Source organism: Acomys russatus, chromosome 7 (assembly GCF_903995435.1).
Source record: "Acomys russatus chromosome 7, mAcoRus1.1, whole genome shotgun sequence".
NCBI classification, from domain to species: domain Eukaryota; kingdom Metazoa; phylum Chordata; class Mammalia; order Rodentia; family Muridae; genus Acomys; species Acomys russatus.
This window is the reverse complement of record NC_067143.1, coordinates 19608202-19633893: the sequence shown is the minus strand read 5'-3', so window position 1 is coordinate 19633893 and position 25692 is coordinate 19608202. Positions and strand designations below refer to the sequence as shown.

The 25692-nt window shown below is 42.5% G+C and overlaps 2 protein-coding genes across 2 annotated transcripts in view; both read right to left on the bottom strand.

The window, feature by feature from the left end:
- The window catches only part of Apba2 (amyloid beta precursor protein binding family A member 2), an 881206-nt gene that overhangs the window by 370969 nt on the left and 484545 nt on the right, over window positions 1-25692 (bottom strand). The gene's annotated exons all lie outside the window — the stretch shown is intronic.
- Window positions 1-25692, bottom strand: part of Mtmr10 (myotubularin related protein 10) — a 44587-nt gene that overhangs the window by 8308 nt on the left and 10587 nt on the right. Inside the window, exons 5-13 of the mRNA XM_051148668.1 lie at window positions 25061-25203; window positions 16821-16911; window positions 11327-11507; window positions 6982-7069; window positions 6812-6900; window positions 5511-5641; window positions 4439-4508; window positions 3864-3934; window positions 1348-1517 (exon numbers count right to left, since the gene is read on the bottom strand). Coding sequence (XP_051004625.1) covers window positions 1348-1517; window positions 3864-3934; window positions 4439-4508; window positions 5511-5641; window positions 6812-6900; window positions 6982-7069; window positions 11327-11507; window positions 16821-16911; window positions 25061-25203 — 1034 coding nt within the window. The remainder of the gene's footprint in view (window positions 1-1347; window positions 1518-3863; window positions 3935-4438; window positions 4509-5510; window positions 5642-6811; window positions 6901-6981; window positions 7070-11326; window positions 11508-16820; window positions 16912-25060; window positions 25204-25692) is intronic.

Here is a 25692-nt window from a genome sequence, read left to right as displayed (position 1 = left end):
GCTGTGTTTAGAGTTCCAGAGCTATGTTATACCGAAGCTCCGAACTCTTCAATGTTTAGAACACCAGTCCCAACGGCCTATAAGTTAGTGAGGTTTATGCCAGCAACGGCTCCACTTATTGCTTCCAGTTTTCTATTACTTAGTTTTCTCATTGCTGTGACCAAATGCCTAACAAGAAGCAAACTACAGGAGATTTATTTTGGTTGGTGGTTTGAATGGATAAAATGCATTATGGTGTGGAAGATGCCACGGGTGGCTGGCTCTTCAGTAGCAGAACCTTAGCAGAAGCTTCTCCCATGAGCCAGAAATTGAGGGCAAGACGTAGGGTTATGACCCTCAAGGCCCACCCCAGTGAGGTGGATCCTCATAAAAAAAAAAAGCCAACCAGATTAAAAAAACAAAACAAAAAAACTTGTTCTGGGATGGAGTATTCAAACACACAAACCTGCAAGGGCATTTTTATATTGGTGCTGTAACAAAGGGTTATATATACCATCCATAACTGTTGTATTGGGTCGGCCTTTATGTCCAGTAATGTTGGCTTTGCTTAACTCCAGAATCGATGCATATATGTTTATAACTGTTATGTATTTTGATGAATTGCTCTCACTTTACCAATGAAGTGAGCTTATGTCTTCTAACTAATTTTGAAATCTGCTTTGTTGGATATGAATATAGCTACTCTTCATTTGCTTGAAATATATTTTTCTATCCTTTTGCTTTCAGACTGTATTTTATCTTTGCCAGTGAGGTATATTTATTGCAGGCAGCAAATATTTGGCTCTTGTTTTTTAATCCAACATTTTTGACAGTTTGCATAATTCCCTGGCTTTGATCCGTGAGGTCAGTGAACCTGCCTGAGAGCTGCCCCTAATAAAACTGCTTTTATACTTTTAATTCGGCTTGAATCGGCTTATTTCATCAGCAGAGAAAACCTATTAAGTAATCTTTTTACATCAATTTGGATTCCAATTTATTACTTAGCCTTTAACTAACAAAGCTAGGATGTGTTAAATCAATAATGAAAAATTGAAGAAACAGTATTATCATTTCCACAATGGCAACATTTTGTCTCATATATATTTGAAATGTGCTAATTTGGAGCCTATGAAATGGTTCTGTGGGTAAATGAGTGCAAAGACCTGAGTTTGACCCCAAAATCTCATGATGGAAGAGAACTGACTCCTAAAAGTCATCCTCTGACCTTCAGAGGCATGTCGTGGCATACACTACGCATCCAGTCACACACACACACACACACACACACACACACACACACACACACACGCACATGCGCACACACGTATATGCTTTAAGAAGTACTAGTGAAGCAGTGGGACTAGTTACCTCTTTCTCTGACCTCTTCAGGTGGTTGCATCTGTCCAGGAACTGATATCCTGCCATGACCCACTCCTTCTGTATCAGACTCTGAAATCCAGTAATTGTCCTGAAATACGGATCCATCATCACTTGAACAAGAGAAGCTACCAGACAACTCAAGTCTCTTCCCTCCTCCTCTGTCAATAAAATGATGACAAAGGGAAATATTGGCTGTAAGTTAGGTAATTCAACATTCTGTATTTAAATTGTCTTCAAATTAGTCTATGTAAGAAGATTTTAGTGGATCCCAGCAGTTCTCAAATATAGTAAACTTCTTTTTTACAATTCATGTTCTATTTTTATTGGAGATCTATATGAACCAAAAGACGTATTAAAGCAAGTCATCAGTGAGTAAAACAACTGCAACATTTTATGTTCATTCATTGCATCACACTGAAGACATCATTACACACTAAAGCACTGACTGTGAGCTTAGTAGGAAATGGACTTTCACATGTCATGATTTGCAAATAATGGCAGTTCATTGCTCCCTTCCTTCCTTCCTTCCTTCCTTCCTTCCTTCCTTCCTTCCTTCCTTTATTCTTCTCTCATCCTAACTGCAGTTTCCCCTCCCTCTTCCTCCCCTTCAAGTCCTCCCCCATCCCCGCCTCCACGCCATCATCCACTCCTCCTCTTTTCCCTTCAGAAAAGGGCAGGCCTCCCAGCGGTATCATCCAAACACGGCATATTAATTTGCAATAACACTAGGCACCGCCCCTCATATTAAGGCTGGATGAGGCAAGGGTCCTAAAAGCAGGCAAAACACTGCTCACATTTTTACATCTCAATACTTTGTGGTAGAACATCTTTCTAGAATACATTCTACTACTCTTTTATTGAGGATATTAAATAAAACACAATCTTTCCAGAGACACCATACTTCACATGGCAATGACTCAGAAGTGAATGATGGAATGGAACTGTCCCTGTCATGTGAAAAGGCGACAAGCATTCCCTTCCTGCCCTGTACAGCTATTTCCTTTTTCTTTTCAGATCTTTGTTTTTTTGTTTTTGTTTTGTTTTGTTTTTTTGAGACAAGGTTTCGTGCAACCCATACTGACTTCAAATTTGCAATAAAGCCAAGAGTGGCAATGATCCTCTCTCTGTGCCCCAAGTGCTAATATCACCGTGTGCATCTGCCACTCAACCACTATCCTTTTCTATGAATCTAGAATTACCTTGATATCAAAGCCAGGCAAAATGATAAGAAAACTATCAACTGACAGCCTTTGTAAATACATATATAATAGTCATTAATAAAATATTAATAAGACAAATTGCTATGGAAATCAGGAATTTTCCCCTGGAATGCAGCTATTGCTTTACCATTCAACAAAGAAACACAGCATACTAATGAAATAAAAGTCAATAATATCATCTAGAGGCAAACTAGCATCTGACATACTTCTATATTTATTTCTAATTTTAAAAAACTTCTTAGCAAACTAGGAAATAAAGAGAATCTTATCAGAGGCTTTTCCCAACCCCTACAGCTAAGATAATATCCACAATGGTAAAGGACTCAATGCTTTTCCTATAAAATTAGGAGTGAGACAAGGGTGTCTGCTCTTAATGCTTCTACAGCGCACTGGACAAGAGGCTTGAGCCAGGACTATCAGGCAAAAGAAAAGACACAAACAGTAACAGTATCAAAAATATTAAAAACTGTTTTTATCAACAATGTAATCCTGTATGTTAAAGATCAAGGTCGAGGGGCGGCTCAGTTAGTAAAAGGCTTGCCACGCAGGGATGCAGAATCGGGTTCAGATTCACAAGACCCTCATAAAAAGCTGAGTGGGTGCCTGTAAGCCTAGTGCTGGGTATGTAGACATGGGTGGATCCCTGGAGCTCACTGCTAACCAGACTAGCCAAATCTATGAACTCCGCATTCAACCAAAGACACTATGTCAAAAAACGAGGTTAAGAGTGATTGGAAATGACATCTAATGCTCATCACTGGCCTCCACACACATGAACACGTACATAATACACCACATATTTACAAGAAACATTTTAAAGGACTTCAGAAATTGACAACTAGAATAAATAAGATCACACAAATTCTATACATAACAATGAGTAGACAATAAACGTGGAAATGCAGTTAAGGAAACACTGTAACCACAGAAACGTATAAGAATGCCTTAAATATATTCAAGAGATTTAATAGAATCAATGTAAATCTTGTACAGTAAAACCTCTAACGACGGCTGCCAAAGGAAGGAAGACCAGAGTAAACTGGGAGACAGCCACCTTACGGTCTGGCAGATCCCATATAGATACACGCAGACGGCATTCTGCCTACACTGGCCTATGGAACAACATACTCATTAAACACTCCAGTAGGCTTCTTTTTTTTTTTTTTAACTCTAGAAATTATACAGAAATATAAGTAGCACATAATAGCCAGAACAGTTTCAAAGACAAAGCTATGTAGTTAAATGTCTCAATTTTGAAGCTTAAAGAACAACTATTTTAAGTACCTTGCAGGACTACAGAGAGACGCTGGCTTTCAAGTACGTATACAAGTTCTGCTGAGTGTTTAAGGAAAGCCCTGCGAAGAAAGAAAGAAAAAGCACTGTTAAATATCAAACTCCTACCATATATACGTGCCTTTTCCTGCTGAGATGTCTTGTCCACCTGCATAAATGTATTCTAAAAGGGCTTAAAATCAAGGAAAACTAGTTACTCACTGCATGTGCACACGCTTTCAACTTTTATGAATTTCTCTGGGATTAGCAGGAATGACTCTTTAGGGAACAATGTCGGGGAAATTCACGAGCCCTATAGTGAAAAACAGTGGCTGGTAGGCATAGTGTGAGGAAACAAAACCTCGGAGGTGGCCATGGTAGTGGCCGTCAGAGGGCAGGACCAGGAGAGGGCTGGGGAAGGCGGCACTAATGAAATCTAGACATTACAGCAACGCTGCCTGCTGGGTTTGGATGAGGAGTTACCCTGAGGGACGCTAGGTGAAGGCACGTGGCTCTCTGGACTAACTTTGACTTCATGTGAGCCTATAACTATTTCAAAATAGAAAGTTTAAAAAGAGTCAACACACCTGACATATTCTAACCACCGAGTACTTTCCAGTGAAGACAACCATTTCTCTTCAGTTTCCTCAAAAGGCTCTGTAACACACACACACACAATGCTGTTAAGCTCTTTAAGCTTGGTTTTTACATAATCACATCAGTTAGGCAATATCCCACACATAGTTAACAATCAGCTTTGAGGAAGCCTTCAGTAAATACTCAGGAAGATAAGTTATGGTTTTCTTAAGACAGTGTCCCGCCATGAAGCCCAGACTAGACTTAGAATTCTGGGTCCTCGGGCTTCATCCTCTCAAATGCTGGGGTCACAGACATGGGCCACTGCACCAAGGTGACATGTTAGAGTTCTATAACGAAGCAGAAGAAAACACTCCCCTGGGTCCTGGCAAGTCCACCTAACTCTGTGTCCTGGGGGCTGGGGACTCCGGGCTCCCCAGAAAGTGATGCCTTGATTAGGGCTCACTTCACAGTCCTGCCACTCCAGGTGGCAGTCCCCCACTTCAGCTGCCAGTGTCAGCTCTGTGTGCATGTGGCCCTGCCCAAGGTGCCCATAGCCATTCAAGGCCACACCCGTGCTAAGGTCTCCTACTCACAACTCATCATCTACACTCACAACTCATCATCCAAGACCTGCCGCCAAGCCAGTTCTTCCCGCGCCCAGGAGACACGGGGCTTCTCTCAAATAGGATCCGCTCTCCTCCAAAGACACTCTCACGAGAAGCCTTCCCAGAGCATGCTGTCACCAGCAGGGCCCGCTGAGCTAGAACTCTAACGTCACACATACAGCACACGCTGAGCACAGCACTAGCCTTGAAATATAAGCACAGGCACCAAGTCTCAGTAATGCATGTCTGCGGAGCGAATGCTTCTTTAAAGTAATCTATATCTTTCATGATTTGGTGGAAATGTAACAGGTTTGTTTTTTTCTCTCCAAAATCAAAAGAGGTTTAGATTTCATTTCCTAGAGGTTGAGTCTCTCCTTGGATGTTTCTACTCTGTTTTTAAGGATGTCCTGATTGTTCCCACACAATTCTTTATTCCCATTCATTTTATACAGGCACAAAATTAAAATGTCATTACCGTTTACACACAGTTGCTTAAGTTTCACAAATGCCGCTTGTATTTCTTGGATATTGGGCAAGGTCTTATCCAAATCTGACTTGTAAACATCGCTTCTCTGTGGATGACTTTTAGTTATAGCATTGCAAATCCTAGTAAAGACAAAAACTTTTAGCTGTGTTCACCCATCTCTTCAACACTGACATTTACATGCAGAAGAATCTTATGCTTCCTGGGATAATTACACGGTGGTGTCACCCTACGTGGCCTAGTGAGAATGACAAGCAGGAACCAAATGGGAAAACCAGGGAGAAAAGCTAGAGAACTCCTAACAGTGAGGCAGGCCTAGTCTACGTAAGGCACCTCGGACCTGAGAGGTGCACAAGGAGAGTTGGTGGGGTGGAGTGTGTTCATAGTGGAGCGTGAAGAAGGTGGCCAGGAGGGAAGAGCCCTTTTAAACATCTGTCAGGACAGTGAAAAGACAAGGGAATTTTCAGGTGGCTGAAGCCCATAAAATGTGACACACAAAAAGAAAATGACAACACCGACAATACACTTGGTGTGAAACCTGGGAGGCTTATGAGATTCTGAGACGCTAAGTGCCACAAGCACGAGGGGTTACAGATGGGAAGGGAGAGAAAGGCAGCGGGCTGGGAGGCATGATGGCCATGACCCCGGCTTCAGGGTTAGATAATAAGTTTAAAGGGCCTTGAAGATGTCCAAATAAAGATGTCCAGCTAGCTGGAGATGACATCAAGGTGTTGGTTACTGAAGCCACAGCCCTCGGCGACCTTCTGTAGAAAGAAGCACAGCTCAGAAGGAGGACGAGGCCTTAGACCCCAGAGGGCGTTTAGAGGGAATAGGACAGGCCGTGAGGGTACAGAGCTAGCAAGGGACAGGGCAGCATGGAGGACCCGGGGCATTGAGAGTTGGTCAGCTGTAACCCTGAAGTTCTGAGTGCACCTGACAGAAGCTTCCTACTAGGGACAGGGAGGTTCCTGGGGACTTAGCAGACATTGCCAAGCTGGTTTGTGCAGATCCATTAAAACCATTTTCTAAGCTATTCTGATGTCACAGACCTAAACAAAATACATGAAATTGAAAGAAGTTTGACTTATCTTGAAGTGCCTCAAGTGGAAATCATTGCACTTTCAATGTTAAAGACAAGTGCTTTATCAAAGATAATTTGACTATATTCATTCTTTTCAAAATGGTAATCCTGTATAGAGTATGTGGTGCTACCAACTATTTCTGATTCATAAGGAATTTACTGCTCTTGTTTATGATACCAAGTCCACTGACAAACACCCTTTCTCCGTTACCTCTGGTCGATCTTCCTCTGCTGCAGCGCATCTTTGATGAGGGCCATTCGCACAAGAGCACTGCCGTTAGAGTGGCTCCAACACCAGAGCTAGGAGACAGGCAGACCCTCACTTAAGTGGATGGAAACAGTGCACAGTAGCATCAGTGATGCCCAACAGAAGTCACTTACTGGCATTCTTCTTCCAACAAAAGAATGGGAAAAGATCTTCAGGTCTTGGTCTGCTAATGAACTTGGCACGACGAAGTATTCTGGAAGGCTGGGAGGGAGAGAAACAGGTCATTCCTGAGTCCTGTGCTCACCTATAGTCACTGCTGCTCTATTCACAATAGCTCGGCTGGGAAGAGGGAGCTTCAGTTAAGAAAATGCCCCGGCAGATTGGCCTGTAGGTGAACCCGTGGGGCATTTTCTTGATTGATGATCGATGTGGGAGGACCCAGCTCATTGTGGCAGTGTCACTCCAGGGATGGTAGCCCTGGGTGCTATATAAAGCAGCCTGCGCAACCCAGGAGGAACAAGATAGCAAGCAACATTCACCCATGGCCGCTGCCGCCTCCAGATTTCTGCTCTCTTTGAGTTCCTGCCCTGACTTCCTTCAATGATGAACAGTAATGTGGAAGTGTAAGCAAAATAAACCCTTTCTTCCCAAGTTGCTAATGGTCATGGTGTTTATTCAGAGGAATAGCAACCCTAACTAAGACACTGCCCATCAACTGATGACTAGACAATGAAAATGTGGTCCATATGCACAGTGGAATTTTATTCACCCGTACAGGAAAATGAAGGCATGAATGTCATGCATTGCAGAAGAATGGATGGAGCTGGAAACCATTTTGTTAGCAATACACAGCAGACTTAAAAGTCAAATACTACTTTTTTTTCATATGTCAAGCCTAGACGTAGATTTATGACAGTTTAATGTTTGTGAAGATCATGACACTAGGAAGGGGACCATAAAAGGGGACAAAAGATTTTAAGGGAGTAGGGAAGAGGGAAAAGGTAATGGAATGCATATGACATGAAAGCAAGAAGGAGGAGGCCATCAAGATGGGGTTAGAAGGAACACAAGAGGAGTGGGGGGGGCTGGGTATGAATCAGAACAAAACATAATGGCACATATGTAAGAACACAACACCATGAAACACATTATTGTCAAATTAAAAACTTCATTTCAGGAGCTGGGAGACAATTCAGTCAGTAGAGCTTCTGCCTCTGAAGCACTGAGACCTGGGTTTGATTCCTGGAACCATGTACAAAGCTGGGCATGATATCTCCTGTTTCTGCTCCCAGGGCTGGGGAGGCAGAGGCAGGTGGACTCCGGGAACTCACTGGCCAGCCCAGCCTAGCCTAAGCCACTAAGCCATTCCATCTCAAAATCAATGGTGGATAAAGCCCGAGGGATAGTGCTTGATGTTCTTCTCTGGCCTCTACGTGCACACACGTACTCCACACCACAAATGGTTTTTTAAAAAGGGATGAAAAAGTCCCATACATAAGACACAATGATGTGCTCTGAAACATACTTATGGCCACTAAGCGCACCCTACTTAGTTGGATGGCACCATGGGAGGCACTGATAATCCTATCCATCTCAGTGTATATGTGTGATGTGGTCAATTCTCATAAGATTAAAATTTGAGCATGAGAAAAATACAGAACAATTTAAGATATTTTCTAGAATGACTATTAAGCACATGCACTCTCTAGAAGCATTTTTCCATTGTATACCCACATCTTCATAGGCTGTGAGAAAGATGATGTCAGGCAAACAAAACCAAAGCCCATGTGGTGGTTTGAATAAGAATGGCCCATATGTGAATGCTTAGTCATCAGAGAGGGAAACTACTTGAGAAGAATTAGAAGGTATGGCTTTGTTGGAGGAAGTGTGTCACCTTGGGTAGGCTTTGAAATTCTTTTTTAAAACTTTTTAGTGATTCACTGTGAATTTCACATCATCTACCACAGTCCCACCCATCTCCCTGTCCCTTTGCATTTGCCTTCTGCCCTTCAATCTGCCCTTCAAAAGAAAAAAAAAAATAGAAAAAAGTAATATAAAAATAAATAGAAAATAGAAAAAAAACATAGAAAAACACCTCGTCATGGAAGCTGCAGTGTGTCATAGTAGGTCCTACAGTAACCCTTTTGTCCACACATCTTTACTTGCAAATATTCATTGCAATGAGTCACTGGTCTGGATCGAGGCCTCTGGCTTCTGCTACACCATAAACACTGGATCCTCACCGGGACCCCTCGCAAATGTCCTGTTGTTGCCCTGGGTCATGGAGATTCTGCAGCTTTGGATCTGCAGCACTGGCCCCTTCGCTTGCTCCAGGAGAGCATAGATGGGGTAAATGTTGGGGTGGGCCAACTCACAGCCCTGGATTTGGGCCTGGGTGGTAGCTGAGTTGGTCAGCCCGCCAGCTCTCCTGCATGTGCAAACTCTCCAGCACTGCTCTGACTAGTACACCCAATGCTGGAGCTGGCAAGGGGCTGGGCCAGATCTCGTGCTCTCACACCCTCTGGCCATCAGGGATAGCTCCACTGTGTTGCCCAGGCAAGGTGTAGCTTGCTCTCCCAAGTGCTGCAGCTGGTGAGGGTGAGGGGCAGGGACAGTTCTCTAGCTCTCATGACCTTGTGGCCAGCTCTCCCAACTACTGCATGTGGTGAGGAAGAGTAGTGGCTTTGAGGTTTCTAAAGCCCACATTAGGGCCAGTGTTGTTCTCTCTGTCTCCAGATAAGGATGTAGCTCTCAGCTACTGCCCCAGTGCCTGCCTGCATGCTGCCATGCTCCCCACTGTGATAATGCACTAAACCTCTAAAACTGTAAACCAGCCTCAGTTTAATGCTTTCTCTTGTAAGAGCTGCCATTGTCATGGTGGCTCGGCACAATAGAACAGTGCTTAGGACAGACAGCCCATGAATCTACAAAGACACTCACAGCCCTCCTTGTCTTCCTCTGCTACCCTCCTCACCCAGACATTCAACAGACCACAGTTACTGGTAGGTAAGCTCGCTGCCCTTTGAAACATCCTCTCTTTTTTTTTTCTCCACACAGCCCAGCAGGCAGACAGAGGCAGCCCCAGCCAGGCTGTGCCATGTGCTTCTCAGAACATACACTGGCACATGCTAACTGAAAAGGTGAAATCCAAAGGAAAGCAGATGAAAGCTATATGAGCCAAAGTACCTTTCCCAGACCTGTACACTGATGAATTCCCCATACAGTGCCAACAAGTGGTACCATGATAGCTCAGTTCTGCCCCAAGAAAGCCGATTAGAAGCCAACAAAGACTTCATTGGTCTCAAAGCATCCTCAAAACTTCGCCTATACTAAATTATGTTAAACAAAGAAACAAAACTTGTTGGTCGCATTTAAAGAATTCTAGGGCACCAGCTCACAAGTTTAAAAACTAAAAGAAAGCCGGGCGTGGTGGCGCACGCCTTTAATCCCAGCACTTGGGAGGCAGAGGCAGGTGGATCACTGTGAGTTCGAGGCCAGCCTGGTCTACAAAGCAAGTCTAGGATAGCCAAGGCTACACAGAGAGACCCTGTCTCAAAACAAACACACACACACACACACACACACACACACACACACACACACACACACACAAAGAAAGATTCATATTGGTTTTTTTTTAAACATGAACTATAGTTCACGATACTCAAAGAGCTGATAGAGTAGCGTATGACAGAAAGCAGGCAGATGGTATAATTAGGATGTAAGCAACAGAAACCATTAATGAAACAGCAGATCCAGGCAGCCATTCTCCTACTTCGTGAAACCATGGAATACAAAATGGAACCTTACACTAGATAGATTAAGCACACAGCCCTTGGGCCTGTCAGGCAGGCCACACTCTAAGTACACACACAGACACAGTAAGTTGGCCAGGCAGAGAAAGAAAGAAAGTACATTATATAGAAGGCAAGCTAGAAACTAGACACGGGACAAATGACCACCTAATGAAGGATTCTTGCAAAAACACTGAAGCTGGATCCAATTACTCCTTAGGACACAGAAGAACATGTTAAGGGACACTACAGACATAAAACCAATAGTACCAGAATGTGGGAAATTCCACAGAACAACAACCCAGTTTTGTCTATAAATACATAAGAATAATAAATTTGGACAAGAACATTGTATATTAAAAGGCCCATGGGACACATCACTCAAATTCAGTATAAAACTTTCTTGAACCTTAAATCAATATAAAAGATAGTTATGAGAAAATTACAAGCAAATACTCACTAGATTACTGATGATAATAACGAATTACTGTCAACATCTTTTAAATGCTATGGATATGGATAGCGTGCTTAACTTTAAAATAAAATATCCTTTAAATCCTATTTAAAACAGGCATTAACATAAATGGTAAGTTTATCAATAGAAGTAGAGTTGTGTTATTCTTCACAGAATTCTTTTCTCTCTCTCTCTCTCTCTCTCTCTCTGTGTGTGTGTGTGTGTGTGTGTGTGCACATGCATGTGTGCATGTGTTAACATAAGACTTACCAAGTAGATATCATGTAACCCTCGTTGATAGAACAAACTCTCCACCCAGAAGCACCTGTCCTTTTGATCTCCCTGTCCCAATCTGAGTATGTCTCAAACAGTGGCGTCCTCTGGGTGCTGCTACTGCCAGCTCCGCTCCATATTCCTCCACCTCCTGAGGACACTCCATTAACTTTGTTGGCTACGGGAAAAGCAAGATTATCAATTTTGTTGAACCAGTTCCTTCTCAGGCAGCATTTGCTTGCTCTGTCTTCTGTCACATGCATGCTCTCCTGCCTTATCTTTCCATCAACACCTCACCTGGCCTTTGCCCAGCTCTTTCCTACTGTGTAGACCCCATTCGCTCTCCTGTTCTTCTCCTGGCTTTCTCTCCTGTGCTTACAGGCCAGCAGGTCACCTTGACTTTGGAGGCGTGCATCCCAGCCCACTGGATGCTAACGCTGCTGTGCCACACATTGTTCTTTCTTCTACTAGGCACTCCCTTACATAAGGAACAATGCCCAATGCCCATATTTTGTCTCCACTTACTACTCTTATTTTTCACGTATCTCCCGTTCCTACCAATTAATGGAAACTTCCCAAGCCCCAGTTATCTCGCTGCTCCAAACTGAGGGGTGCCTGCCACCCACTTACTGTCTCCACACTGGAGTAGGGATGCATGCCTCACCCAACAGTCTTCAAGTCCTCAAGACACTTTCTCTCTCTAGCATCATGTTCTCATCTGCTCACTAAGTGCTCAGCAGGAGAGAGCTGTGCCAGGCCGGCTGATGTGCCATAGGGTGATAGCATAACCCCACTTGGTTCAGTGTCTTACTGCCACAGGTTTAAGCAGCAGTCCCTACGCTGACATTCCTGACCAGGTGTTGTCTTCACACAATGTTTCTGTGATATTGGCTTCTTGCTCCAGCCTTTCAATGATGCTCCTTTTTCAAAGGAATAGACTCTAAATGGCTTCTTTGGGCCATAGAGATCCCTCATATAACCACCTATTTACCATACCATCGTTTCCAATGTCCTTTCTTTTGTGTGGCCATGCAAAATGCCTGATTATCACATGAACATGTTACACCCCATTCTTAGTGATTATTAACTCTTGGTACAAGACAGATATTTTTGGAGAACTTATGATGAGCTAAGTCCCAAGAACAGAAAGCTAAGTTTTCCACCTATTCTAAAAAGCCAAAGCAAGACAGTCGTGGATAGGTGCACAAATTCTGAGCACTGAGTAACTATGTGCAATAAAGATGCAGAGGGGGCCGGCCAAGAAAGCTGACTTGACAATGTCTGAACAGAGTTCTGATAAAAATGTCACAAGTTGTCAGACAGCTGGTAAGGAGGAGGGGGGCATGCTGAACAGCGAAGAGGGGGTGGTAGAGCTTCAAGGAATCCGTGCAATTAGAGCAGAAGAGCAGGCCTGGCAGAGGAGCAGCTGGAGATGACATGAGGCCTATGCTTTAGATCTGCGCTACTCAAAAAATGGAACCACTAGCCAGCCACAGTGTCCATTTAAACTGAACTAAAATGAAAATTACATATGAGTTAATATCAGTTACTCAGGTACACTAAGAGCATTTCAAGTGCTTAATAGCCACATGGAGGTGGCAGGTATGCTACAGGACAGTGCAGAAGAAGGGGCACTTCCATCCCTAGGCAGTGCTCGTCTATCACCAAGGCTCCGACGTGCTGGGTTTGGAGTCTGAATTCTACCCTTTACATGGCTCTACGTTAGCTATAGCTAGTGAGTCTGGTTTTAACAGGGTTTGACACAAATTATGCTGTAATCAACCTGTATCCTCACATCCCACTCCACTTGAGTACTTTCTCTATGGAACACAGCACCTAGAAAGTGTGCTGGCTGACTCACAGGACTTCCGGATGACTAATTTATATAGTGTTCCAGAGCATTAAGCAAGTCATCATATGACTAAATGTAAAGGAAAAAAATCCCTATGATCAGTTCAGTGAGCGCAGAAGAACTTTTGGTAGAGTTATTTTATTTTACTTTATTTTTTGGTTGTGAGCCTAGCCTTTAATGGCTGAGCCATCTCTCCAGCCCAGTTCAATTTTTCAAAAAGGCATCCTTTTCAACTTGATAAAGACTATTTCTCCAGAACCCACAGTAACCAACATAAACATTAAAACCAAGGACAGAAATGGTGCCTTCCAGCTAGCACCATGCCAGACTTTGGCTACTTAACAGGACAGCCACCACAAAACACAAATATAAAGAACACACTCATGGGGGCGGAGTAGCATTTCAGCAGCAAATCTGCAGCTGAGTTCATGTTTAGTTTTCAGAATTTCTGAAATCACACTGAGAAAGAATGCTCTACAATTTATCAGAGTATATCTCTAGATCTATTTACAAATAGACAGATGACTTTTTTTTTTAACATAAAGTGAGAGCTCTTTGGGGTCCTACATATGTACGCTATTTTGCAGATTTTTCTTGTTCATTTCTCAACAGCTAGGAGTACAAGGCCATTAGCTCTGTGTCTCCTTTGGAGAGGGTTCATTATGCAGTGGGTCATAGGTACATAATCTGACTGCACAGTCTAAAAATTCTCATGCTTCCTAAAAAGCCTCAAAAGGCCCGCTCTACCTGTGCACCACTCAGAAGGATTGAGTAACAAGCTATCCAAGGGGGTCGTTTTAGGAGACCTGGGTTCCTGATGGCTACCTGACTGAGGTTTTACAACATAGCTCTTCAGCAGAGCACATGCACCTAGCCACTAGGCATTCCTGATCCTGGCGTTTTCGACAGTATTTTAAGAATCTAGCCCTAGAATGATGACATTATTTTAGAGCTTGTAATGTAATTGACCCCACTGGCACTCAGCAAGACCTCATGTAATAAGAAAGATAGTAAAAATGGTCAATATATTAAAGGAAAGCCTACTACCATGGTGGTACACTGGGAATTAGAAATCTCAAAGAAGGGACAAGATAACCTCTGAATACAGAGGGTGTTCTTAGCAGGAAGCTTGGACCTTAAGAGCCTGTGATGGAGCCAACATGGCTGTTTCTACAGAATCCTCCAAGCATTCTGCTGCTTTGGTGGCCAGCATTCGAGAGACAAGACTGGTCACAGCATCTGTAGTCACACTTAGAACCCTAAACGCTCCCAAGTAGCAAACTAACAATTCCTACACTGTTTCAAATACTTGCATACTACATATTTTTTCAAATTAAGTTTCAAATTCTAAAATACTAAGACCTATATTACTAAAAAGGAGTATTTAATGAATTCACTAAAAATGCTCATGTTTTGATGGGGCTGCTCCGGATTACAGAAGCAGTTTTAGCTATCTGATGCAATGGAGAGCTGCTGACATCAAGCCTGCACTTACTTCCTGAGGTTCTCAAGTCCTCTGGTCCAGAAGTATAATCTGATGTCTAGCCAGGCTTGTACAACGGCGAGTCTGTCCTTTTCCAGAACACTATCTGACTAATAATAATCTGAATGTTGACTGCAGAGTCCTCAGCTTCTCTGAAGGAAGGAGGAAGAGGACAGAACTGCGGTCTTCTTCATGCTCGCCTGCTGTGGTGCTTGTGAGCGGCAACCGTTATGAAGCCTGTGGTGCTGCACACTGCCTTGTACCTCAGGATGCTCACTGACGTGAGTGGATGGCTACTGATCCTTTCAGAAATGGTCCTTACTCATCTGACGCTGGACATAAAAGAAAACCTCACACTACCTAAGACAGTAGGAGAGTCTCTTCCAGATAACTGCAGGGGACAGTCTCCAACTTCAGGTCCTATTTGTGGAAACACCTTTGTCACCTACCTGCCTGAAAAGGGGGCTTCTGTAATCCAGCCAATGAGTCAAGGTGCCATCCAGAGGTTCAAGAGAGGGTAACTGAGCATCTTTCACTCACAAATTAGTGAACTGTGACTGCAGTGTATGCAAATTTCAGGCTCCTTGTGATCTTAGGGATGCGTTTATGCTTCTGTAACAGCATGGAAGGGTATTAAAGGATGTTACCCTATGAGGAAACTGAGTAAAACTTTGGGCAGACCCATGCTTCTGAAGGACTTGCTGAAGGAGTTAGAAGGATATACTCTTGAATATTTTAAGTAATTACCAATCATCCAATCGCATCAGCCAGTTATAAAAAATAAGAGGGGCTGGTTTATAGGAAAACATAAAGCAGTCCAAGTTGCATAGATTGGAGATGCCCATAAGAAACAGGGAAGGTAGGATTCAAAGAGTGACTTGTGGTGGCATCAGGCCACCAGCTGTGCAGTGGACTGGACTTGAACAGCCCAAGCCCTCATGTTTCTCAAAGCCACAACCTAACCACCACATTGCTGCTATCAGAAAAAGCAGCGTGAAGAACTGAGCTATGCCACCGGCAAGTGGAAGCAGACTCCGAGGCTGAGCCCGGAAACTGTCCTGCCCGCTGCTCTCCTGAAACGGGACATCCCACTAATGAGCTTGGAGACCACTGATCTGTGGCTGACAGGCAAGGACTTATGTTTGGTCTTCAGATGGGAAGTGAGTTTACATAAAAATGTCAGATTCAAAATAACTGTGCTGCCCAAGCCTAAATTATAATTACTATACATATGGATAAGAAAAATTAAGCCACAAGGGCTTATGGTACCTAGTTTCTATGAAGTACACAGTGAAAGCTGTTCTGAGACATTACCTCAGCTGTCCTCTCTAGAGTGTTGCTAAGTGCCTTTCACAGTAATGAAGCTGTACTTGAAGCATCTGCGTCCAAACTGCTAACACCACACTTGATACCACAGTGAAACTGGAACCCTAAGTTCCTCAAACTAATACCTTGTATTGTAAGAAAGAAAAAAACTCAGTATAATTAATAATCTATAAGCCCTAGAGCAGTGATTCTCAACTTTCCTATGCTGCAACCCTTAATACAGTTCCTCATGCTGTGGTGACCCCCAACCATAAAACTATATTCATCGCTACTTCATGGATAACTATAATTTTGCTACTGTTATGAATGTAAATATTTTTGGAGATAAGAGGTTTGCAAGGGGGTCGCGACCCACAGGTTGAGACGCACTGCCCAAACCATGCTGGGGTGAATGGATCTTCATTAGCTTTTCTTCCTTGGACAATGATAGAATATGTACTTCAGGCAGCTGCCACTGTGCAGGCACTAACCTACCAGCAGGCTAACAGGAGACACACTATTTAAAACAGAATTACATGATCAAATCTAGATTTTCTTTCTTGATGATGCCATAGCTAACATAGATATGTAGACAAGGCTGTTTAGTTACGACAAAGTTGCCTAGAATACATTTTTTTTTTTTTTTTTTTTTTTTGACAAATGCTCATCTTCCTTCCATCAATCTTATTCAGAACAGAAAGTGGGTATTTTGGAAATCTTATTGAAGAGCATGGTGTTTATCTTAGCAGCTACCAAGCTAATAACCCTACGCTCGTTAAAACTTTAACAAACAGACAAATAAAATGGACACATGTAAAGTTAGTCACAATACTTAGTATTTTCATATTTACCTGAATTGTGGTATTTTTTCCCAACATATTCAAATGCAAAGAGTAGCTGGAGGTCTGTTGGCTGGGAATAATGAGCTATTGCAAGGCATACCTAGGAAAAATTCTACATTTAGAATTTGAATTTAACACACTTAGTTAAATGAATGTACAATAAGGCCTTGGGCACTGGGAGAGTCATCTTGGGGCAGTGACTACAGATACTATTTACATGTTTGTCTGTTGACCTAGAATATGAATTAACTACTTAAGGCCAAGTATCTCATTCATTGTTATGCCCCCAAGACACTGTTTAATCTTTAACTAATACACTGTAAGCATTCAGTATTTGCTGAGTTCAATTTTTAAGTGGAATAACTTTATCTCGTAAATAAAACTTGAAAGCTAAAGAAGTATTCTCCACAAAAACAGGAACAACATCTCCTGTCAACAACAAAACCCCAAGCTTCAATTTTAGTGGATTTTTAAAATCTTCAGGGATTGAAAAAAAAAAAGTAAGTCTAAACCACAGCCACAAAAAAAAAAAAAAAAAAAAAAAAATTAAAATGAGCAATAGCTATATCAAGATTTAGATGAAGATATGGCTGGTGCAGAAAAGCATTCAAGTGAAATGGACTGAGGCTAAGAGAGCATGGGCTAGCAAACCAACAAATCACTGCGTGAGTCCTGGCTCTCGTCAGCACTTGCTATGACTTGTGTGAAGTGTTTCCTTTCTCACAGCCTTGGTCCCCTTCTCTGTAGGATAATGGAAACACCCAGGCTGTTTAAGTATTAACAACTGAGCATGCCTAGCCTCAAAGGAACTCTATATATAGGAAACACCTGTTATTCTCAAAAGCCACTAGATAGGATGAAGGACGGTGTTCCATGATCACAAGCCACGGACTAGACTAAGGAAGAAACCATCCCTATGTGAATAAAGAGGAGAAGAAGTCTAAGATGAGCAGAACAAGAAGGGTAGAAACCCTTCCTTACAGCGGCCATCTATGAGTTAGACGTGACGCACTAAACAAGAATATGATACAGTCTTGACAACGAGCAAACAGACAATAAAAGTTCATCGTTAGCTCATGTCATGTTACTGGTGTCTGGAGTGAGTTTATGCAAATTCTATTAGCCATTAAGTATCTGTCAGCTTGTTACTTAAATTGTATTTTAAAGCATCTTCCAGACTATAACATTTCCTATCATAAGGAGTTAAAACATATAACCTAGGAGACAGAACTTACCACATTTTAATGAAAGGAAAAGCTCCCTAAAACTTTTATTGCCTTGATTTCTCAGTGCCTAGCCACAGGGCTCCCTGCAATGGTCTCACTTACAATTTTATAAGACTACCTATTCCTTTTTGCAACTCTAGTTCTGGCATCAACCTGTGTGTTGTTTAGTGTTTATTCCCATCTTGACAGAGGCTATACTCACTGGGAGACGAGCCCTGGACATGCCCTGATAGGCTAATGGATGTGGAAAGGTCCATCTTAAGTGGTAGAACTGTTCCCTCGGCAGGGGGCCCCAGACAGGGCCGTGGGGAGGCAGCTTCCCTGGCCTTGTTACTGTGGTATGATGTCACCTGAGGCTTGCTTCAAGCTCCCGATGCTTGTCCTTCCTGCGTGACAGGCTGCAACTGAGCCAAATGACCTTTCTCCCTTAAGTTGCTTTGGTCAGAGTACTTTATTACAACCACAGGAAGAAAAACTAAAACATTCTTCTTTGAAGGACTTCTAAGCACCAAACTTCTGTAATCTATGCCTTGACAAAGTCTGTGTCATGTCCTATTCCTTTAGGCACCATGTTCCCGTCACATACAAACTTACTGCACTTTTCACTATGAAATTTTCATGACTGCCCTATTTTGCTATACTGCCATAACTACATCCTGAAGCCAGATGTGTCTTATGGTAGTAACTCTGTGGACTTCTCTGAATTCTAGAAAACTATCCTTAAGCACTGTCTTCTAAAATGTGTTGTTGGCTAATCATTTGGCTGTCTTGGTAACCTACTGTGGTGCCTACCTACTTGCATAGCTCCTCCACAAGACAACTCTTATCTTCGCGAGGTTCCTTTAGTCATCCATGGTCAGACAGCAGCATGCCTGCATACATTCTGTCTGGCTAGCTGTGGTCACATCCTGTGCCACGCCCACTGCTCCTCTCAGCCAGCCACACTTTGCTGTAAACAGCATGTCTGGTAAACATGATTCTTACCAAACTTTCCTGGATGGAGTCCATGAAACTAAAACTTTTGCATGTTGTAACATGACCTGTGACTTTCTGGACAGGCGTTATGTCTAGTGATGACAGCACTAAACATGCTAGCAGACAGCTCAGTTACTGGTGTAGTCATGAAAAATGCTGCACACCACTGTAACTAGTCTACTGCTTTTTCTAAGAAAACCAGAAAACTGCATAAACTCATTTACACAGAAGAAATTCACAGATCACTAATGGTTTATGAAGCATAAAGCCCATGTGCGAAGCAAGACTCAACACAACCTATTTCTACGCTTCCTTTAAAATCACACAGCAGCACACTAGCTTATGAAGCAGGTATGTCAAACAGCATGTGCATGTAAAGACGATGAATAGTATTTGTGAAACTGAAAACTGGGTTCAGTGACTTCTGTGAAAGCTGCTTTTCTAAGAAGGAAGGGGAGCTTGTAGTGCAAATTGAATTCGCTGTTCAGAAGCATGTTACAAGCATGCACAGGTTACTGTCTGGCGCAGGCATATGTACACTTGCACATCTAGAGGACAGTCATGTTGCAAAGAAGAGAGAAAGCATTTTGTTTTCGCACTTTCCCCAACACACTGTTTTAAAAGCCTATGTCCTATTTGTAAGAGATTTTGAAGGCTTTATAAGATCTCATTAGCATATAAAGTTATTCTTATTATATAAATTAATAACTTTTAAAGGAAAAGCCCATGGTCGATTTATCTTCTGATTGAAGCACAGCTCTGGAGACATCAAATCCACGAGATGATTAACCTTTCAGCCCTACTACATTTACAAACAAACCAAGTTCCCTACATTCGTGGCTTAACAGCAAGGAGTGTCAGGTTCCAGGCAAAAAGGACAGCCTCAGCCAGGTGTGCTCACACCTGCCATCCCGCCAGCATTTGGAAGGCTGAGAAAGCATTACAATTTTGAAGGCCAGCTAAGGCTACAAAGTGAGACTGGTTCAGGAGAGCGGGAAGCAGGGCTGGAGAGGCAGGTTAGTCCATACAGTGCGTGCCACACAGATGTAAGGCCCAGAGTTTGATCTCCAGAACCACTTCAAGAGCTGGAGGCAGGATGCGCGCTTGTCATCCAGAGGCGGGGAGGAGACAGGTGGGCCCTTAAGGCTCGCCGCCAGCCAGTCCAGCCTGCTACTTCGCAAGCTCCAGGCCAGTGAGACACCGAGTCTTAAAAACAAGGTGGACAGTTCCTGAGGTTGACCTTTGGCCCACACAAACAAAGGTCAACATTGACTGTTTCCGTCTTTTGTTTTGATTTAAAAAAAAAAAAAAAAAAAAAAGGTTTCATTATGCAGCTCAGGCTGCCTTTGAATTCAGTATTTTTCTGCCTTACCCTCCCAAATGATGGCATATACAACCATGCCTGCCTGGCTGGCTCACCAACTTCTTTTCCCTTTGGTATCTTTGTTTTTGTTTTTTGTTTGTTTTGTTTTGTTTTTCGAGACAGGGTTTCTCTGTGTAACCTTGGCTGTCCTGGACTTGCTTTTGTCGACCAAGCTGGCCTTGAACTCCCAGGGATCTGCCTGCCTCAACCTCCCAAGTGCTGGGATTAAAGGCTTGTGCCACCACACCCAGCTGGTGTTTTTGTTTTTTTAACTGTATATGTGCATGTGTGCCTGCAATGTCCACATAGATCAGCAGACAGTTTGAGAGCCCCTACAGCTGAGTGACAAGCAGTTATGAGCTTGCATCATATGGGTGATCAGAACTGAACTCCCGTCCTCTGTAAGAGCAGAGGTACTTTTTATCTACTGAGCCATCTCTCCAGCCCCTTTCTTTAAGTAGATGAACGAAATTCATTTCTAACTGAGAATAAAATAGAGGCATCAGATATTTAATTCAATTAACATTCATCCATGTACCTATGTATTTTAAGTGATAAATCATTAAAAATAATCTTAAATATTTTAATTTTTAAGAACCCTGTTTTAACACTTCAGTTTAAAAGTATGTCCAAAGGAAATGGTAGTTCAAAGCTGCTATGAGGAAAATGCCAAATTATGCATCATCAAACTCCTTTCTTTGGATAGACTTTCACCAGAGAGTATTATTTCCTAAAGCAGCACAAGGATAGTAAAAATGAACAGTACCGTGATACAGTTGTACAAACTAACCTAGTTTAGCCTCGGCACAGCTGAAAGGGAGCCAATCAGAAAGCCACCCAGGGTGAGAGCAACATTTAACAAGATGTGAGCCAGTGAGCCAATCTAGCACTCTGAGCCTCCCTATTTCAAACAAAAAACAGAAATGTTTTCCGTGTTTCAAAAAAAAAAATGATCCATAGTTCATGCACCACAAAATTTCAAGTGTGTATCTGATTCTTTTAAAAGAACTTATAAAAGCCAAAGCATTTTCCAAAGGAAAGTTAACATTAAAGATCCCAGGAAACAAATAAACTTGGCCTCTACTTCCCAACTGATGCTCACTACACACTGATCTTGGAAACAGGGTCTCACTGTGCTGCTTACACCAGCCTTGAACTCCTGGTTGTATTCAGGGAATCCACCTGCTTCGGCCTGTCATTGGGATAGTGGGAGCACAGTCATACCCAGCTAAAAAAATGTAGGGTTCATTGCTTCTCAGAAGTGAATCTCAAGTTTGTAGCACAGGCTGACCTTGAACTCAGTCTACCAAGTAACTGGGACTACAGGTACACGCCATGGTATCAGGTCCTATTGAACCGACACAAAACCCTTCACTTGAAATTTAAAATCCCGAAGCTGGAGAGATGGCTTGGTGGTGAAGAGCACTGGCTGTTCTTCCAGAGGACCTGGGCTTGATTCCCAGCACTACATGGTGGCTCACAACTGTCTGTAACTCAAGTTCTAGGGTATCTAATGCTCTCTTCTAGTCTCTGCAAGCACCAGGCATACATGTGATGCCCAGACAAAGATGTAGGAAAACCACTCATACATGTTAAAATAAATTTAAAAAAGAAATTAAAAAACCAGTAAGCTTTTATAAGCATATACAACTCTATATTCAAAACATGTAAATCAGAAAAATGCTTCGGTTTTATTCCCACTGCTTCCCTTTTCCACCTTCATTTTTGTCATCACTGCACAAAAGACAGGAACTATTTCTTTTGGGCCTCAGGCAAGACTTTTTTACAGCACACTGGGAAAGGATTTTTGTCAGAAACTTGGCTTTGAGAAAGGACATAAAGACCTGGACTGCTTTTCATGGACAGTTCAATGAACACAAACAAGGGATACCTTGAGCTTATAAGCACCGACTACATCTTTCATGCTGTTAGTGTGACTTTCTTTGCACTCATCTCTTCCGGCTCCACTCTGATTAGACTTGCACTCTTTGAGGAAAGAAGCTACAGCTTGCCCTTCTTTTCTAGCTTGAAAATCTAGCACCTTGTGAAAGAGCTAGCCAATGATTACCCATTCCCACCCCCACCCCACCCCACCACATCCAGTGTGGGACAGTTTTGTGTCAACTTGCCACAAGCTAAAGTCATCTGAGAGGACGAACCTCACTTAAGAAAACACTTCTAGGGCTGGAGAGATGGCTCAGAGGTTAGGAATACTGGCTGTTCATCCAGAGATCCTGAGCTCAATCCCCAGAAACCACATGGTAGCTCACTACCATCTATAATGAGATCTCGTGCCCTCTTCTGTCATACAGGTGTACATGCAGGCAGAACACTGTATATGTAATAAATAAATCTAGAAAGAAAGAGAGAGAGAAAAAAACACTTCCATAAGACTGACTTGTAGGCAAGCCTGTAAGGCATTTCGTTAATTAATGGTTGATGTGTGGTGCCACCCCTGGGCTGGTGGTACTGGGTTCTATAAGAAAACAGGCTGAGCAAGCCATAGGGAGCAAGCCAGAGGCCCTCCATGGCCTCTGCATCAGCTCCTGCCTCCAGGTTCCTGTCTTGTGTGAGTTCCTGTCCTGGCTTCCTTCAGTGATGGACTACAATGTGGACATGTAAGCCAAATAGACCCTTTCCTCCCCAACTTCCTCTTGGTCATGGTGTTTCATCACAGCAACAGAAACCCTAACTAGGATACCCTAGAAGAATGTGAGCAAGTGAAAAACAAAAAATTCCTTACAAAGCACACACCAAAACATAACCAACAAGTACTCTAGAGCAACTCAAATAACTGTGCCTTCCATTAACTGGATAATCTGAAAAATATAGTAAGAGTGGGAAAGCTTTAAACTTTCTGAATAGAAATTAGGCTATGATGTCTGATTTCTTAGGTGAAACCCTCTAACTTGATCTCACAAGTCCTGGTGTATTCCCACTCCTTGAAATGCTGCACGCCATGGGGATAAAGTTCTCATAGGTGGGTTCTAGCTTCCTTGATCAATGAAAGTACAAGTGTATATTTAAGCCTGAGAAAGTGGCTTGGCTAAGTACTTTACATGCAGTGTTCTACTTAATCAGTCCTAAAATCTTTCTACATGAGAATGGGCACACTGAAAGGAAAATGCCAAAATCACAAACAGCAGAATCCAACTTCTGAAAGGAGCCTAAAGTTACCAAGGTGAATGCTCACGCTAAGAGATGGCTATGCTGACTGCGGATGAAAACAGTAGCTCAGACCCATGACTGTCCCTCTGCTCACAGGACCAGCAGCCATACATTTTCAGATATTCATCTCATGCCTGCCTTCCAGTGAAGAAACTGCTGGCTCTAGTTCTAAAGACAAATCTACTACAAGACAGCCAGCTGCCTTGAGATGTTTCTGACAGCCTTCCTGGCAACAACAGGAATTTTACTCTTTTCTGCTGTGCATGAGAAGCCAATGCACTCTTAGTAGGGTAGCTTCAGCCCTCGCCCACTGGAACACACCCACTCTGTTCCTGCTATAATGGAGTGGGCTTCTCTAAGCTTTGAGCATCTTCTGCATCGGACCACACAGAGGGGCAGGTGGTCTACCAGCTTCATTCTGCTGGCAAAGCTAAATCAAGGAACCAAAGAAATGCTTTCTGCTCTTGCTTTTACTCCAGAAGTAAATAGTACACATTTCCCTGAAGTCAAGGGAAAAATTGATCAATTAAAAAGTGTCTAGCTTTGAGTTGCCCCTGCAGAGTATATTTCAAATTAATTCATTAAGGTTTCTTTAAACCACTAATAATCATTAGGCTCTTTTTTTTTTAAATAATCATTGTGGGTTTTTAAAAAATAATTTACTTATTTTATGTGTCTTGGTGTTCTGTCTACATGTATGTCTGTGTGAAGGTGTCAGATCTTGGAGTTGCAGACGGTTGTGAGCTGCCATGTGGGTGCTGGGAATTGAACCCGGGGGCCGCTGGAAGAGCAGTCAGTGCTCTTAACTGCTGGGCCATCTTTCCAGCCCCCATTAAACACTTTCTACAACTACGCACTTACCTAATCCTTATGAAGCCAGAGTCTAGCTTTCATTTTGTTCACAAAGTTCTCTGATCCTAAATTAAAAGCTTTACCAACTACAACTACAGATCTCTAACTTTTCAACACTTTTTTTTTTTAAACCAAGAAAGAAACTAGCTGGTAATGGTCATAAAGAAGAAAATATAATTATTTCTATGTCAGTCTTTAATATTTTAGTAGCTGATAAAAAAAAAAAAACAGATGAAAGTAGCTATAAACTTATATGAGAAAACAGTTCCCTTAATACTCTTGGCTTTAACTTTATGTAAAGAGACAGCTAATGATAATGTCCCATTTAAAAAAAAAAAAGCTGAGCAATTTAGCAGTGAAGCAGGGCCAGGAGAGGCTACAGCAGGTGACTCCGCTTCCAGCCACGCCTCGGCCACGCCTCAGCCACACCTCGGCCACACCTCAGGACTGGAGTTGGGAGTTTTATCCGTGGGACTCACATGATAGAAAGGCAGGCCCAATTACACAGTAATTGGCCCTCTGACTGCCACATGTGCATGTATGCACATACACAATAAATGACATTTTAAAAAGCCAGCTTTCACATGACTAGAAATAGTATTTTACTAGTTTATTATACTATTTTGGTATAGAATTCAGAATTTGATAAAGCTTAACAGCATTACCTTTTTGGCACTTTCAGGACCAGATTCATCAAATCGAAATCTGACAATTCGAAAATCTTTACAATAAATAATTAATTCCGTTGGATTAAATTTCAGCTTCTGGTTGGGGCCTAAGACTTTCTGTTTCCTCTTATGGTCATTCACTGAAGAAGGAGAAGAAGAGACAGAAAAACATGTGACAAAGTTCTCTCTTGGTGCTCTTCAAGATTCTTCTTGTTTGTTTGTTTTGTCTTGTTTCTCGAGATAGGGTTTCTCTGTTACACAGAGCCCTGGCTGTCCTGGACTCACTCTGTAGACCAGGATGGTCTCAAACTCACACAGATTCACTTGCCTCTGCTTCCGAGTGCTGGGACTAAAGGCGTGTGCCACCACACCTGGCTGCTCTTCTGCATTGTAAAGAGCTTCCCAGCAGAGACCAGCACCGAGCCACCAGTGCTGGAGCCGACCCCACTGCTTGGCGCTACTTCTTGACTTTTCATATCTGCCTGTGGCTCCTAGACTTTTGGAGGGTTGGCTCTGACTTTGATTTTAGAGATATTCTAGAGGATCTTTGCATTGATATACTTAATGATTTTTAATTAAAAAGAGAACACAATTTTATAAGCTAAAAAAAAATCATATCTCCATTTTAC